The sequence below is a fragment of the Crinia signifera genome, chromosome 8, assembly GCF_055691185.1.
Source record: "Crinia signifera chromosome 8, ASM5569118v1, whole genome shotgun sequence".
Lineage (NCBI taxonomy): Eukaryota > Metazoa > Chordata > Amphibia > Anura > Myobatrachidae > Crinia > Crinia signifera.
Window position 1 is genome coordinate 34,649,069 of NC_139224.1, and position 18,758 is coordinate 34,667,826.

The 18,758-nt window shown below is 44.7% G+C and overlaps 1 protein-coding gene across 5 annotated transcripts in view; it reads right to left on the reverse strand.

Annotated features, from left to right (window-relative positions):
• CACNA1I (calcium voltage-gated channel subunit alpha1 I) overlaps window positions 1–18,758 on the reverse strand; it is a 694,988-nt gene that overhangs the window by 236,589 nt on the left and 439,641 nt on the right. For all 5 annotated transcript variants that reach the window (XM_083156129.1, XM_083156128.1, XM_083156130.1 and 2 more), the window contains exon 5: window positions 2,894–2,991. In XM_083156129.1, the coding sequence (XP_083012255.1) occupies window positions 2,894–2,991 (98 nt within the window). The remainder of the gene's footprint in view (window positions 1–2,893; window positions 2,992–18,758) is intronic.

Here is an 18,758-nt window from a genome sequence, read left to right on the forward strand (position 1 = left end):
AAATATGTAAAAATGAGGGGGGGGGGGGAGGGTAGTTTAGCAGACAAAAATGTTGCGTCTAGGGGAGGTCTGACCCCTAAATGTGCCCCATAATTTAAAATGCCTGTGTTGCATTAAGGGTGTGAATTGTTCTACTCTGCAGGATGTGGGGACTTCTATGAATGGACTTTCCATATGCAATAGAGCCAATCACATGCAAACTAACAGTACAAGGTGCCTCGGAATTACATTTAATATCAACTGTATTACAATTTAAGTAATTGGATCTACTGTGGTCAACTGTTTAGTAGGCTAACTTGATTGTAGTTTAATTGAAGTCTACTGTATATCCAGCTACAGTATATGTAAAGTGTAATTTATCAAAGACTGGTGCAGGCCCTAGCATCTGAGATGTTATATGAATAAAGCATTTGTAATAGTTTTATAATGTAAATTGAAAACAATATCTATTTTTGGGTATTCTAACAGATTATTGTATTAATATAATTATTATTATTATTATTATTATTACAGAGATTTCTGTTGCATTGCTGATGGGCAGAGCCTTGTGACTGGCCTGGCGAAGCATATGTTGAGTTTTATCACTAGAAGGCACCTTTGCCAAGGCAGCTAGGTATACAGTAAGTACGAGATGCACTATAGAAAAAAAAGAATATAAATTCCTTATGCATATACAGTATATTCCTTAGGTCCATTTAAAAAACCCACATAAGTTTGAATCGTACTGTACAGGCCTTCCTGAAGGAAGTTACATATGTAGGGGGAGTTCAAAGCTTTGCGAGACAAAGGGGCCTCATTTGTGATGGATGGCATATTCAATGTGCTCATACCACCCAGGATAGCATTGTAATATGTAATCCTATTAGCTGAGTACATGTAGAGACAGGTGATCCTGTCCCTACATGTAATAGGGCAGCACCTATTACGCATGGCAGCTGTCAGTCTGAGTCATTCACTCTGTTATTATGTGCATGACCGTGTGGCCAGCGGAGTGTAACATGTCTAACATGATTCACTCGCCGCTGCCTGCTAGGCCATGCACAAAATAAGAGAGTCATATGAATCATGGTCTCGCGCAATGAAGACTCACTGGCTCAGGCTGAGCTGAGCCACTGCCGCCAATTGGATATACTATACACATAGCCTATTTGCTGGTTTGTATAGAATGGGTGTAAAGCGGCGGGGACAGCTGAGTGTAGCTGCTGAGCAATGCGCCCAAGGCCAGTGTGTTGTTCCTCCCTCTGGGTCCTTCCTCCCTCTGGGTCCAGTCCAGACTAATGTGTGTGACATCATCATGTTATATATATAACCCATACATCCCAACTGTACCGATTTTCACATGACTGTCCCATTTTTTTGCATGCGCACAGCGTCTATTCCAGCAGGCAGGGGGGCTTGAGGCATGGCCAGCAGCTCACAGAGCCACTGGCCATGCCCCCACAGTGGTAAAATGGGGTGTGGCCTCGTGGAAGTGATGCAATTTATAGGCCACAACCCCTTGCCATCAGGCCATGCGGCCAAATTTCAGGCTTGCACCTTTAACGGGCACGAGGGTCCCGTCAGGCGGCACGATTGTAAATTTGGGAGGTATGATAACCCCCAGTCTGAGAATATACAGTATAATCTTGGTGCAGATGACAATCGGGTTAATGCGAGAGAAAAGGCCAAAGAAAAAGACATAACGTAAGTGAAATCATGGCATGCTGAGCCAAAAGACCATTATAATGATAGCTGAGGAGGATCTATTCTCCTGGGATCAGGCTTTGTCTTTCTAATTTTTTATTCTCTTCAAGGGTCTACACAATCTTTCTCTTAGGTTAGCAGAACCTGACGTGTCATACAGGATGTAATCACGTCTCCGGAACGTGCAGGTCTCATTAGAGTCCTATTGTGTGCTGATCATTCTCTAGTGGCTGGAGTACCATCCACACCAGTGATGAGAGAATCTCCAATACCTCTGTAATAGACTGCATTAACCTGTAATCATTCAGCCCTAGATAACAAAGCTTCTATAACATTGCAAGTGATCTGGCAACTCTACAAGTTAATTGAACTTTTTTTCCTGAGACCAACTATATCAGAAATGGAAAACCTTTGACAATCTAGCTGGTTACTGTCTAAGCATTATGGGAAATATTGTTCAACAACAGCCAGAGTGCAGAGGTTGCCTGTCCCTGTGGTAAATGTACAAAACAAGGTTTAATGACAGTAACTCTTAGTTCTGAAAATAGAAGGCACAATGTATTTGAAGCGGTGAAAACAACCAGCTGAGAGAAACATTAAGGTACATAAAAAGAATCAAGCACTTACGTGACACAATTGGACGAAGACGCATGGAATGGGCGGGGCTTAGTAACAAAGGCAAGCCGCTGATTGGTCGGAGAAAGACAGGCGATGAGATGGAGAGCTAAAGGCAGAATTGGCCCTGAGAGAAGAAGTACAGTATGGACAGACAGACAGTACAATAATACAGAGAGGGGTGGAATATGTAGTGGACACCTTTAGCTCCAGGTCTGACAAGCCAAGTTACTAAACACAATTTGAAAGCCCTCATAAAGTTTCCATGAAATCCAACAGCACATTTCATAGCGGTAGGTGCTAATATTATATCAAATGCAATTACGCACATATGACAGACATAGAGCTGGAAAGGGGTCCCAGACACAGATAACATACCCCCATATTCCACCAACCTCTCAGCCATAACAAGAACAAATGACAAGGTCAGAGATATCTGGGTAGAGTAGGGCTACGACAGCTCAAGGCTCCCCAGGAGCAAAACTACAATCCCCTGCATGCTCCAACAGCTGCTGCCAGCTAGAGTATATCGGGCATGTAGTTAACAACTAAATAGGTACAAGTTGCTACCCTTAATATAGAAAATGACACTTACTGGGTACTCGATTGATGGCCTTCAGAGGTCTGAGGACACGCACAGTGCGAATAGCAGATAGATTAATATTCTGGAGATCCAGGGAATACTCAACCATCCTGCAAACAAAAGGAGCAACAGAGATATTTCAATAATCATGGGCAATATATCAGCGGCAGAAGAGTGCGTTTTATCAATTGCAGAGACAGCTGTTTTTTGGAGTTGCCATTCCAGCATGAAAAGAATGGCAAAACTCTGTGATGAGAAATGTGGCCCTACTGTGGCTAAATTACAAAGGGCCCAACGTACTGACTGTTGCTACATAAACAGTTTATTATCTGAATGAGGGTCAGCCGACAACAATAAACTGAATAGTTTGTAAGGCGGATGTGAGTTCATCTTTTTTCTTTTTGCAATGTTATTTTGGGAATACCATATTCCAAACTGTATGTTTAAACCTCCTAAACAGGGGTAAAAGTGAGGGGGAATGGGGTGGAACTGAGTTAAACTCTGCAATACACAGACTGCTGTGCAATACACAGAGCTTCCCAGTGAACACAGACGGTCTTCTAGTGAACTAACTCTATTGGGGAGGAGGAACATTGTAACCTCCACATTGACCCTGCCCAGTAATTCTCACAGAAAAGCATTCTAGTTTGCAGGGAGATGCCAAAAACACTACCACTGACCCTGTCTCTGCCTAATGGGGAGGAGGGGAGGGGGTGTAATAAGGTGGCATTGAGAAATGAGTTCCCCCACCTCTGCATGACCACTTTATGCCCTGCTCCTAAAGTACCATCATTATTGAGGTGCAGGGATTTCCTCCCCCATGTTGACTGACAGTTCATAATTGCCTTTACCTTTAATAATTTAATAATGATTCCATGGGATTTATATATAATTACTAGCTACTCATGGTACTCAGTGCTCAATATCTAAAAATTTCCAAAATCCCAGATGACCTTTCTCATGTGAGTCAATATTAGACTTTCTCCGAAGCTTCTCTACCTCCCCTCCCTTCCCACCACCACCTTATTCATCTCTGCTTTCCATATGACCTGATGCATTGTATTATTGGGCCGGAAGCATACACAAGAGAGCTTTACAGGTTGGTAATAAATATTAAAGAGGCAGTCAGTTGAATTTCATAATAAATTACTAAATAACCATCATACGATACAGAAAGCTTTTTAAAATACATGATAAAATACAGCGAGCTTTTCAGTGACCAACTTATTACTCAGATAGCTTCCTAGTGACTCCAATAAATACAGAGAACATCCTAGTGTCCACCACAAAATAATATTGACCACTATTTAATACACAGAGATTCCCAGTGAACACAGGGGGTCTTCTAGTGACTGTTAGACAATACCGAAACCATCATACAGAGTGCCAATGCAGATATTATTTTGAAGCCATATATCATGGGTCCTCAAACTGCGGCCCTCCAGATGTTGTGAAACTACAATTCCCAGCATGCCTTGCCACAGTTTTGCTATAAGGGAGTGTTAAAACTGTGGGAAGGCATGCTGGGATTTGTAGTTTCACAACATCTGGAGGGCCGCAGTTTGAGGACCCATGCCATATATAAAGCACACAGGCTTACCGGTCCACCTTCCATGTTAATGTCTGTGTGAGTGGCATATACTGTATACTGTATATGTAGGATAGAAGGGCAGAAGGGAGGACATCACAGTAAATAAATACAAAGGTTTGTATGTGGGTATCAGGATGGTAAGTAGATGGCCTATTGGTGGAATTAACTGCCATCACTATGATCTGTAATTGTCCCTATTGCCTGTTTCCCGCAGCAGTATATATAAAAAGCAGTGTGCTCAGCTCCTCCTATGCAGGGTACACTGTTACAAAAGTACTATACTTTGAAGATGGCAGCAGTATGCCTCAGTCTGTATTGTGCTCTCCCTTAATCTCCAACAGTATCTATTTGCTGGGCACCTGCTGCCATGTATATTAGTGGCAGTGAACCTAACTCCTTCACTACAGCCTCCCTAGATCCATTTTATAGGGAGAGACACACTAATCATATAGGGAGGGAGATGGGAAGGAAGCGCACTACTAAACGTGTAAGAGACTCTACTACTGTGTGGCATGATGTGTAAGATGCATTATTACTGTATGGCTAAACATTTAAGGGGCGCTATTACTATTTTGCAGCACAACTAATGTGTGGCTAAATGTGTAAAGGACACTATTACTACAGTATGTGGCATTATGTGTAAGGGGAACTTCTACTTTATGGCATAATGTGTAATGGGCAAAACTAATGGGTGACATAATGAGAAAGGGACACTACTAATATGTGGGTAATTGTGTAAGAGGCACTATTACTATGTGGCAAAGCCTTTACAGATGTGTCCTTTTAAATTTTTGCTGCATTGCACATGAATCCTGGCACAGTAAGAGCTATGCATACACACACACCTCTGCTGCCCAATACAAATTAATTACAAATTCACTGGAGTGACTTCAGCAGCATAGAGTTGTCATGATGTGTATGCGTTGTGGCAACAAAGACAGAAGAGGACACATTTTTAAGGAACAGTAGTACTATGTGGCATAATGTGTTAGGGGCACTACTAACATGTGGCATAATGTGTATAATGGACACTGCTGTGTGGTGTAATGTGAATAAGGGGCACTAATGTGTGGAATACTTTGAATTGTGGGTAATACTGTGTGGCCACACCTCTTCCTCATCTGGTCTGTCCCACTATGGCGTGCAGTTATAACTGTGCTATTAGAGTAGTTGCCATTATACATACATATACATTTATATCAGGGGTGTACAACTTTATTGTCAGACTATACTGCAAAATATGTGTTTGACATCAATGCTAGTCCATCCACCTACCGACCTACCGACCTACCGACCTATTTGATAATCAATTTTTGATTACAAAACAACTCAGCATACCAGTGACCTTGATACCAAACCATCTAATACAGACACCATACAATGCAAAAAGCATTTTTGTGATCATCAAACAATACAGAAAGCATCGTTATGAAACAATACATGGATTAGATAGAACCACAGAGCATTCCAGTGACCACCATAAAATACACATAGCTTCCCAGTTATTGCCATACAAAACATAGACTACAGTACAGTATCTCAGTTAAGCACCCCATAAACCTGAAAGACACTGCACCCAATCAAACAATCTTGAGGCAGTGCGTAACAATGGTGCGGCAAGTGGCAGGTGCGGGAGCTACCGCCTGCCTGCTTGAACAGCAGAGACCGAATTCCGTAGCCATGCACCTTCTTCTCTCCCTCCTCCCTCTCCAATGCACCATGCAGTGGTGTAACTACTGAGGGTGCAGGGGGTCTGAGCTGTTTTCAGGGTCCGCGGCTTCCCGTAGCACCCTTCTGTCTTTGCCATCAGAGAGAGCTTCTGCTTGAAGGCTAGCCCCCCTGGCTCCTCAGCTGCATCCTGCACAGGGCCGGAAGGCTGGCCAGCCTACTACAAAGTGCAGTTTCCAAGTCCCGCTGACAGATATATCATTATCAGTGCTTCAGTGCTTAATTTCTTTATCACTATTTCATTTATTAACCCATGTTATGTTGATACCATCGGGAGATTTATATATATTATTTATTTATGCTGCTTAAAATAAATTTATTATTTTTTATTCCTGAGGTTGGTTTGTATTTTAAGTGCCACTTGACTTTTGTGCTTTTTGTCTTTACAATGGAGGCTGGCAATCCCCCATCCAAGTAGTTGCTGACTTTTGTGACCCCTCTCCACTTAAGCGCTGTTGACACAACTTTTTTTCCTTTCCTTTCCTTTCCTTACATGCAAAAGCAGACATTATTTACCCTGCATAGAGAAAATAGAAATGTGCTGCATTTACTTTCCTTGTATGACACCATGGTTTGTTCCAGACACAAAGTTACTTGCTTTTTTGCTTTACTTACAGATATGAATCAGACCCACAGTACACTTTTAGGGGGTTATTCTGGTTGATTCGCAAGGCTGCAAATTTGCTGCCTTGCGAGTCCACCAAACCCGGCCTTGTGAATGGTTGGCTGCCACCACCCATTCGCAAGGGGGATTCGCACGCAGGGAATGCGAATGGATGTTACACAGTAACATCCATTCCCAGGCCAGGGGGGAATGCCCACATCTTTCGATGATCCCCAACCATCAAAAGATGTGGTGCGTGCATATGTAAGGTTGCTCTGAAGAAAGGGCAATTCGGCGATGTCATCTGCCCACCCCCTCATTCGGGTCACGGCCTCATTACCATGAGAACGCCCAGTGTTTTCAATGGAACGCTGGGCGTTTCATGCCCCCTGCCTGCCATGTTGGGTGCGTGCACCCAGCAAACAGAATGTTCCCCATGGGTGAACGAACCCTGGGTATGCACATGCGCAGAAATGCGCACAGCCCGACCATCGGTTGGACTGAACGAATGCTGGTTGCGAAGCAACCAGAATAGGGGCCTTTATCCACTGAATAATGTGATGAGCTATCAACTAGACTCAAGCCCCTTGCTTTATCTCATACAATATACTACAGTATATTATGATTTTCAATACAGGTACAGTATAAGACTGTCCATCACTTGTGTATCAATATATAACTTTGTAAACTATAATTAACAAATTTAAATATAGACCCTTTTGCTGTCATACAAATGCCTAACATTAATGCTTTACCCGCAAAGCTTCATGGTAACAGAGACCTCTGCCATATTTCTGTGTATGTATTTAATAAGGGATGTGCTATTTTTCTGCCTCCTATCATAAATCATGTGACATTTACAGCTCGCTACCAGGAATCCGGATTTTACATTCTATTTTGAATTCTTACTTGAATCCTGTTCTTCAGAAGTACTATTAAATCATACTGGAAGGTCATAAAAATAATTCCATTCATTAAACAAAAACCTGCCAGTGTGTCTTTGAACCAGAGAAACGTTTATATGCTCATTAGGAAAGTCATTAAAAAGTCATGAAAAGGCAGGCAACAGATTTAGGTCCAAAAGCCAAAAGAACGCATTACTCCCACGGACCACAATTACAAATATCTACACCATCTATGCCAACTTCCTAATTCAACTGCTACAGGTCATTTGTGAATTGTAATGCCTCTTAATATGCACAAGCCGTTCCTACTAGAGAATTTATGGTGCATGTACTTGTGGGAGTGAAGTAGTCCTGGATAATGATATGGCCCTAGCCTTGCGGATATCCCTTCCAATGTACATGGTGGAACCTACTTCCCCAATAGAACTACACACTTCATTAAAACTTTTCATTTATTCTTCTAACACGCTGCTTGGTTTAGAGGGGTGTGATGTATTATGTCGACAGTCCCAATGTCAAGAGCATAATGTCGACATGTTCTGACTGCCTACAGTCAAGATCTCGACATGTGCATAATGGTAAGATGACGAAAGCCAACGTTACCAATGTTGACAATGACATAATGTTGACATTGTCAAAATGTTCACCTTTAATCTAAGCTTAACTCTAACCAAAGCCTAGTACTAACCCTACACCTAACCAGATTCCTAACCCTAACTGATGCCTTTCCCAAACACTAGTATAGTGTGCCAACATTCTGACTGTGGACACACACAATGTCGTTATTCTGTCAAATTATGATGTCAGTGTCGACATTGTGAATCTAGACTTGTTGAATGTCAAAATTCAAACCAACCAGATAAACTGACTTCTTGTTGTTTAGACTCCTCTGCCTCTTTGGTGGCCTGTACATCTACGTACTGCCATGTACAGTGTACTGAACTCTTTAAAATTGTGCACAGGTAAGACTTGATAAATATTTTAATGCAGTTCTATCTGTGGGCCTGATTAAGAGTTGGGGCCTTATTCTGGTTGGAGCGGCCAAACGTGCGTACGTTCCAAAACAACGTACGCTATCCGTACGTGGCCGTTGGGGTTAAGTCCACCCACAACTCAGCCGCATACGTACGGGCAGAAACAACGTCGAAGGGGAGTGGCGTACAAATGTGCGTACGCCAACGTACACGGACGGGCCAGCCCTTACACTCCGACAACTGGCGTACAATTGAGCGTACACCACCGTTTACGGACGTCTCTCGGCCGTCTTCCCACCGACTTCTTGAGGCTATCTGAGCGTACGCCAGCTTGCAAGGACGGGTCCCTATTGTTTTCAATAGAAAAGTCAGCTTATGTCACCGCTCGTGAGAGTGAGCGTACGTCCGTGTACGCTGACATACCCTTCACATATATGGACCTGCAAATCTTGCCTTTCAACTATAATTATGAAAATTAATTAATTGATTGAATTAATTAATGTGCAAAATAGTGGGCATGGGCTTAAAACATTGCTGAAACATCCTTTGTAGGTGTTAGATGTGGTTTATGTTATTGTATCCTAAATACAAAACCTATGTTTGTATTAGAGTGAACACGTTGACACATGTCGACTTGTGTAGATTGAGTGTGCTACTGTGTAAAGTCTATGAAAGCACGTAGTGAATGTGTATAACTGTTTAGCAAATACCTACCTTAGCATATATAAGCAGGTCTTAAAAAGATTCTTACCTTAAATTAAACAAACCTTTAAATGTAGAGAAGTATAGAAAGATAAGCTTCCAATGTGTTTGAGTGCTGTGTGTGGCTTGCAGGTAGTGAAATCATGGTTTGGACTTAATAGACTGCAGCATTGGTTATTACATTCAGGTGTATGTGTTTGGTAGTAATCAGCGTAAATTAGCATATCCAGGCGCACGCTGGCATGCGGTATCTGTAGGGGTGGTTTGAGATGGCGGTTGGCGGCCGCCTGTTTTGTGTCCGAAATGAACGGTACCTTAGTCGATCGTGCGGTAGTAGCACCGCTCATTTTTGGTGCACACCCCCGTGTACGCCCATATTTACGCCCATTTTCCCTCATTATTTCGGCCGCTCCCCTCTTCACGCCCCTATGCCGCCCCCAATGCCCGTACACTCGCGTATAGGTTTTTTCGCACGTTGAGGCCCGTCCGTAAGCGTTTTGGGGTGTTCGCGCCTGCGCATTAGCGAATGTACGCATGCGCAGATCATGAAAAAGCCCGGGACGTACGCGTACGGCCCGGCCGCTCCAACCAGAATAAGGCCCTTGATCACTGATAGGGCCGCCAATAGGGTGGTGCTGTGGGTACAGCTGGAAGGGCCCGGGCAGCTAATTTTGTCATTTGGTAATCACTCGATCTACTAATTTGCTGATCAGCGACAGGGCTGTCATCAGGAATTTTGCGGCCCGGTACTCATTTCCAGTCCGTGCCCCGACACCCCTCCTCCTCCTCCTCCTCCTCACTTGACTTACAGATGGAGCGCCTCTCTTCTTTGGCAGGGATCGCCAGCATGTCTCCGCTGGTGATCTCCGGCATAGAGGCGATCCATCTGACGGGACGCTCCATCTGACGGGACATGCGTGCGTCTCACACGCACGTGTGTCCCAGTTTCAGGAAGGCGCCGCTGTGGGTTCCTGGCCATCTCCACTTCAGGGAGATGGGCAGAGATAGGGGGGACAGCGGAGCGGCGATGGGCACCGGGGGAGGCGGCGGGGGAGGCTGCAAGGAAGAGGCCAGCTTCATCTGTACCATAACCTGGCTCCTGCTCCCCTATATCTTCTTCCGGTGAGCTGCAGTCCAGAGCTCCCAGAGTGCAGGCTTCTTCAACTCAGGATGCTGGCGGCCAATTAAAATGCTGCATGGGCTTTTAAGCCAATCAGAGCTCGCGTACCGGCAGTCAATCAAAGCGGCTGCCAGTATGCGAGCACTCATTGGCTCACCAGCCGATGCTGCATTTTAATTGGCCGGCAGAATCCTGGAAATGAGTCCCGGGCCCCAAAATTCCCAATGGCAGTCCTGTCGCTGAACAGCAAATTAGTAGATTGAGCGATTACCAAATGACTGTGCAAAGAGTACGTTCAGATCATATTGTTTGGGGAGATAAGTAAGCTTTGTGCAATATTTTTAGAAACATGACAGTGTAGAAAGAATAGGGAAATAGTGTACATGCCCTAGCATGAGAATGAAGTAGGTCTTTTGATAAAATATAGGGGATAGAACCATTTTTTTTAAAACCAAATGGTATGTTCATCAACGGTGGCTGATTGGCCTGAATACATGGGTAACAAACCCATCGCCAGTTGGCGTTGAGCCAGTGCCGAAACAATTGCTCAAAAAGCAGCTACCCCTGCAATCCCTAACACAGCTACAGCAGAAGCAGTGATACTTACCACCACTGATTATGTCTGACTGCGCATGAGTGACCTGAGTTCACATATGCACGCGGCCCAGGGCACACACAGCCCCGATTCAGACCAGATTGCACAGTTGCAAATTCACACGGGCAGTGTTCAGATAACGCACTGCTCTGTTAGAGTGACATCCTGCCTTGTGAATTAATGTGCCCGCTGTGTGAATGCATGTGTACGGCTACACATCCATTCGCTGCCGTGCGAATATGTCCAAAACCCATTGCAATAGGCTCACCATCGACTCAGGTGCTGCGTAGCCCTGGAATTGCTTGGCGGTTCAATGGAAAAAGGCAGATCCAGCCTGAAGCTGACATCACATACCCTCAACTAAAATGCCCCCCCCAAAAAAAAAAACATGTCAACCCAATGACCCTGTTGACCTTAGCCATGTCGACCTAATGACCCTGTCGACCTTACCACTGTCAACCTAATGGCCCTGTCGACCTAATGACCCTGTCAACCTAACCCATGTCTACCTAGACTTATGTCGACCTAGACACATGTCGACCTAAATGCATGTCGACCTAATGGTGTCGACCTAATGACTGTCTAACAACTTGCTGGTGACTAACTGATCCACACCCTATGCGCCAGTGATGCGGGTTCGGTGGGAGGGGAGCTGACGTCAGCAGATGTCAGCTGGCTGCCCGCTTCCCGTACAGGGACCTGCAGATGTAAGACACTTGAGAGGTGTCTTAGTTCTGCGAACGCCTGCAAAATCATTTGATGGTCGGCGTCCATCAAATAATTTTGCCCCAGCAAAATCGGTGTGCGAGGGGGGGCGGGCATTCGAGCGGGTTGCATTTAGATGACTCCAAAATGAGGGCCTAAATGTTTTGAAAGAATTTGAACTGTACACTAGAAGCTAAAATCTCATAGGTTTCATTATCTGGGTTTCTAATATCAAACTCATTTACCTTCTATTTGCAGACATTAAAAACACATGTACAGATGGAGCCTCTGTCAACTATGCTCAGCGCCTGCCAGAACCTCCCCTCTGGTGAGCGCCGACGGACAGGGACTCCATTGAACTCGGACGCGCGTGCGTCCCAGTCTTTCGGCGGCGGGGCAGCGGCATCCTGCCCGTCTCCGCTTCAGGGAGACGGGCAGGGTTAGGGGGGGTCGGGGCGGCGATGTGGACTGTCGGCAGCGGCGGGGGAAGCGGTGGTCATCGTTGGGGAGCTCCGTTGCCACGGGGCGTGCGAGCGTCTTGTGTGCGCGCGCCCCCCTGGCGGGAGCTGGCAGGGGCTGGAGATAATTCTGCCTGAATGAGCCCGACTCCATCTGTAAATAGAATTTAGAAAACACCAGGCCTTAAGAAGCTAGTAATAGCCCTTATTCTCTGATGATCGTTACTTAGTCAATAACATTTTGGCAAACCATGAACGATTAGTAAATTAATTCGCTGACAGCAAATGTCTGAAAATTGTCCAAATGTTGGAAGTGTCCAAATCACTTTACCCTTCTCTATTTAGTCGTACGCATAATTCCTATACACCTTTCATCAAAGAGCATTTTATCAACAGAGAAAAGCAGACTTCAATGAATTCCACAAATGAATTTGCCATTAGCGCAATTTCTCTGTCATCAGCCCTCAATAACAGGATTGTCGCTGTTTTAAATGGAAAAATGCTATACACAAAATGTAATTTGTACTCATCATATTTCATGTTATTGCTTTAAAATATTCTGTGACAAATTTAATTATTTTTTTAAAATAAGTAATAAAGGAACTGGAGTTGTAAAGTAGCAAGATGTGACCACAGAATAAATCAACAGGCTTATAATAGCCGGCCGGCGATGCCAGTTAATCAGAGGTAGAAGAATGGTCTGTGCTGGGCATTCAGTGTATCACAATGCCAGTGGCTAAATAGCTGTAAATTTCAACATGAATGTTCGCTTTGTATAAGGGGCATCCTGCCATTTCTGCAGCAAGCTCAGCAGCCAAACCTCCTCACATTTCAAGAGGACAAATATACAAAGGGAGTAAGTACAGTGACACTGTATAACTGCTGCCCTGGCTGGAATTATTTCCAAACAGACAGGACCCAGCTGCAAATGAACGGCATGGGTATTAAAGCTTTCTATACGGCCCTGTTAAATGACAATGTACGGAACTGAGGATTTATAAGATTAGGCCAAGAATAGAAAAGGGGGTCTCCAGGGAAACGATTAACAAGGTGGAATTTTGTTTGCTAAATAATTACTGTATTGCTTTCATTAATTTACTGTCTTTCTTTTTATAGCTTACTCTTTGTTTTCATGTGCTTGCATGCCCCCAGTGCTCTATATAATACTGCTTGCTTACCCCAGCCAGCTTCTGTAAATGTGACACATTGCAGTTATATCAGGGTTGCCTACCCTCCCGGGCCAATACGGTCCTGGAAATTCGGGTCTCTCTCCCAGCTCCCTGGAAAGGTGGGCAAACTCCCCCATTCTGAGGTGCCCACCCATTCACCCGCGGTCCCACTATTTAAATACCAAAACGCGGTGTTTAAAATACCACGATTTGCTGCTTTTTTGGGAGCGGTGGGGCTAAAATGACATCATTTTAGCTCCGCCCCCTCCTGGACTGCAATTGCCGGTATTTGCAGGGCTGGGGATGGGGCTTGATGATGCCAATATCAGGCCCCGCCCCCCGCAGCTCTGCTGACAATCTCTTCTCCGGGCTTTTCCCGGAGAGAAGATTGTAGACGTAGGCAACCCTAAGTTATGTACAGTAGGCCAGAGTCAGAGATGTATGCAAGTCCAATGGCTTACATGCATCTCCAGTGTTTTTAGATCTACACATGCACATGATCTGTACTGCCCATGTGCAAAATTCATACTTGCCAACTCTCAGGGGCATAACTAGACCTTTGTGGGGCCCCATTTCAAAATGTTTAAAGCCCCCCCCCAGACACACACCACCAGATTGGGGGAGGGGGTTGGGGATCAGAATAGCAGGAGACTGGCGAGCGGGTGGCAGGGCCAGTGCTAGGATGATCGGCAAGGCCAGTGCTAGGCTGATTTTGCATCCTCCTTCACCTAACTTGTAAAGGGACAGCTTGCTTGCCACAAAATGGGGTGCAAACTCATAACAAAGAGGTGTAGCCACATAAAAGTACCTCCAATTCAAATTATGCCACACAGTAGCACAATCTTTTAGCACAACATGGCTTCGTGAAAAATCGTTCATGCCAAACAAATCTACTAGGCTTCTAGGAGGAGGTTAGCAAAAACCTTGATAATGGAAAAACTGTAGATGTGGTCTTCCTAGATTTCGCTAAAGCTTTTGATACAGTGCCACACAGGAGGTTGATAAATAAAATTGAGGACCTGGGATTAGGGGCCAGTATCTGTAGATGGGTAGGGAACTGGCTGTGTAATAGAGAACAAAGAGTGGTTGTGAACAGTGCCATATCAAATATGATACCAGTACAAAGTGGAGTGCCACAGGGTTCGGTACCATTTTATTTAACATATTTATTAACAATATTTGCATGGGGTTACTCAGCAATGTATCCATCTTTGCTGATGACACAAAATTGAGTATTGAGTTATTATATCAACAGAAGATGTCTTTGAGCTTCAAAATGATCTTAACAATCTAGACTAGTGGTCAAAAAAGTGAAAGATGAGGTTCAATGTGGATAAATGTAAGGTTATGCACCTTGGGAGACATAACCAGTGTGCTAGTTATAACCTAAGCGGGGAGGCATTGGGCAATTCAGTACTTGAAAAGGATCTGGGAGTCCAAATAGATAATAAACTGGGGTATAGTGCTCAATGTCACAACAAAAAAGGGCAACATACAGTAATTCTAGAATGTATTAAAAGGGACATGTAAACTAGGGACCCAAAAGTAATTATGCCACTGTAAAAAGCATTGGTTAGACCTCACCTTGAATATAGAGCACAATTCTGGGCCCCACACTACTGTATAAAAAGGACATAATAGAATTAGAAAAAAACCCAAAGAAGAGCAACAAAGCTAATTAGGGGAATGGAGAATCTAAGCTACGAGGAGAGATTGAGCAATTTGGAGCTATTTACACTAGAGAAGAGACGTTTAAGGGGGGACATGCTCAACTTTTACAAGTATATCAAGGGCCAATATTAGAAACTGTCAAGCACCCTTTTTACTGCAAGAAAGGAATCTAGGATTCAAAAACTTTGGAACCCCGGCCATAGACTAAAGCTAGGTACAATGTCATCAAAAAATTCCCTTGAGCTGGCTGGAACTCCCTGATAAATTTTATAGTGCATCTACAGTCAACAATGGAGTTGATTCAACACCATTCAGGGAGGAGAATTTGGCGCCGTTCCAATGGTGGAGGGTCTGTGCATGCGCAAGCGCTTATTTACGCATGTGCAGACCCCGGCAATGAACGGTTTCAGCGAGTTACACACTTTTTTTGGGCTGTTTGTTGCGGCAAGGGAGGGACGGGAACGGGGCTCGGCAATGGGAACGCCCAGCATTTTCTGGGCGTTCCCATGGGAACGCAGGTGGGTCAATGCCTGCTGGGGGTGGGCAGCAGATGAGAAAGGATGTCAGCCACCCAGCCTTCTTTGCCCTAGCGCTCGTAAATAAAAGTCAGTTCAAACTGACTTTTATTTGTGAAGGCAGGAGAAAGCATTTGGTGGTCAGCGACCATCGAATGATTTCTACTGCTAGTGGTTGCTTGAGAGGGGATGTGTTAGCGGTCACATCCTCGCGCATGGTACAAATTGGATTCATCAGCTGGGGGTGGGGCTGGCATTTGGCGGAACTATGTTAAATCCCCGCCAATGTTACAAATGGTATCGTACAGTGGCCACTATACTGTAGTCTGCATTCTACTGCATGTGCAGATGACATGGGGTTGAGAATGGCCTGTGAAAGCACCCATCGTTAGCAATACAATTGTTACATGCCTAATGTGTACCAGCTTTAGACACACCCACACACCCACACACACATACAGATGGAGCTTTACTCAACTAGCCTTCTCTGGTGAGCCATGGCTTATTATCATCTATTGATCTCATCTGCAATACAATACATAGAACAATACATCGGGGATTAGTAGAGGATTAAGTCCTACAGCTCTGGCTCACTTATTTAGGGCCAGATGCACTAAGCTTCAAAAAGTGATAAAATGGAGAGTGAAAAACAACCAACCAATCAGCTCCTATTGGTCATGTTACAGGCTGGGTTTGAAAAAATGACATGTGACTGATTGGCTGGTTTGTTTATCACTTTCCACTTTATCACATTTTGAATCTTAATACACCTGGCCCACAATCCTATTAAAGGGACAGATGAGGATGGCTCCGTCTGTACACTTCTAACAGGAAGTGTATCTCTTTACTACAGAGCATGTAGAAAAACACTCGATAATAACTTGTTATAAACCAGGTGCACATGCCGCCACTTTGACACCTTTCAAGATATACATTACCACTAATGGCCTATTTTTCTGTTGTTATTCTTTTTAGAGTAATTTGCATTCATTTTGCAATCAACTCAAACATCAGTCTCACTCTATCTGCTCTTATTTGCTTTTGCAGAAGTACAAAAGATATTGACCCTGAAAGAAGAGCAGACAATATTATTCGTCTGGGTTATTGTTGCACATTTTATAGATTGATCCTATGTCTGGGATTTCATTCGGCAGACAATGAACTGAACAGGCTGCATTCCATTGTGACTATAGCTTTACAACTTAAAACGATCAATTTGAATCAGTTACAGGAGTACTTAGCTATCTAGCGCTGTATCAAGCTTATGTCCAACATGATGACAATGTTTGCCTGTAAACGGGGAACAGCAGCAGATGCTTTACATAAACCTAATGCCACATGTTTGATGCGCCCTACAAGTTCTATACCCTTTTCCATTGTCTTGAAAAACCCAGGCTTTTCCACATAAACGTGCATCATCCTTGGTTTTTGCTCAGTGGAATGTTCCGCAAAAAAACCTGGGTCCAGTCACCCAGAAATCCAACTCGGTAAGCTTGCAGGGTGGGAAATGGTTAGGACGCAGGTTAAGAGGGAGATTACCCATTTACAGTATGGTGATTGGGCGAAATCAGAAGGACAGCTGTCACCCAAAGAGGGGGAGATTACAGCCTCCCCGTATGGTCCTGACTCTTCCAGTATTCACCTGATCCCTGTTTACTATATGAGGAGGTTGTAATCTCTTCCTTCCACTCACGCTGGTGACAGCTGTGACATCAGACACCAAGGGCGTAACTACCATAGGTGCAGGGGGTGCAGCTGCTATGGGGCCCCGAGCTGAGAGGGGCCCACTTTGCCTGTCAAAGTATCCTGTGCTATATACATTTTTCAGCATAAGTTGGTCAATAGGTGCCCTTACAAAATTTTGCTATGGGGCCCACATGTACATAGTTACGCCTCTGTCAGACACCCTCCTGGATGGACACACCATGCAGCTACCAGTAGCCAGTCCACTCTTGAGTACCTACAGTATATATCTATCTATCTATCTATCTATAGATATATATAGCGTGGAAAAAATGGCGGCACTTGGAGACTTGCAGTAAAAAAAACAACTCACCTGTTCCCATGTTGTCACCCTTGTCCCTACCAGATTTCACGTAGAAATGTGAATATTATCCTAACTATCCTGGCTACGTGACACACAGCAGAGGACTTGCTGGACCAGCCTACAGCATACCCTCTTCCTGCCCAGCCCTGCCCACCCGTTCCCGTGTTGTCACCTTTGTCCCTAACCCGCTCCCCAAGAAGATGGTCTCCGTTACAGTTTCATGTAACTTATACCCATTTATTATTTCTAGCAGCAGCCCGGCATACATATATATTGCTGCGGCACCAGAAATAAGGCACATAGAATATAGGGTTACAAATTGTACCCATGTTCCTTTAAGAACCGGGACTGCCCCTCTCCACCATATGCCGGCCACAGCACACTGATTGCTTCATGATTTGCACCCGGGCTATGCTGCTACTAATGTATACTGCATGTGCTAGACCAGTCTTACGCTGCTGTTTAGGTTTTAATGTTGTCACCACTAGCACCTACAAATATTCACTTCACCTTGTATTACACAGGTTGCCTAGACAACCCCTGACGCGCGTTGCCGGAGGAGGACAGGAAGTGCTGCACCAGCAACTTCCTGCCACACGCTGGACATGGCCAGGGGGGACTTCTCAGGCTTCCCTCACCACATAAAGGTAAGGGTCTTTTCACTTGTGTACTTGTTGTATTTCTGCACCTTGATAACGGGGTCTTCCCGAAACGTTGGTATGTTTTGCACCATGTACTTATAAAGAAGAGTTGTTGTTTTTTACTGCAAGTCTCCAAGTGCCGCCATTTTTTCCACGCTGCATCCATTGTTTTGGAAGGCACTGGAGCAAAGTACTAGAAGTGATTGAGTGCCGGTACGCCCCCACACCAGTGGCGGAACTACCCAGGGTGCAGGGGGTGCAGCTGCTATGGGGCCCGGCAGCTGGGGGGGCCTCATGGACAGCAAGCACTCCCCTGCCTTTTCCTGCGCTGGCTCTGAGCTGGTGAAGACCCAGCAGGGTACAGCACTTGCCGTCGGCACTTCCTGTCTCTCCCCTCCCCCCAGCACGTGTGACGGGGAGAAGCAGCTGCCTGCGCCTCCCGTGTCCTGCCT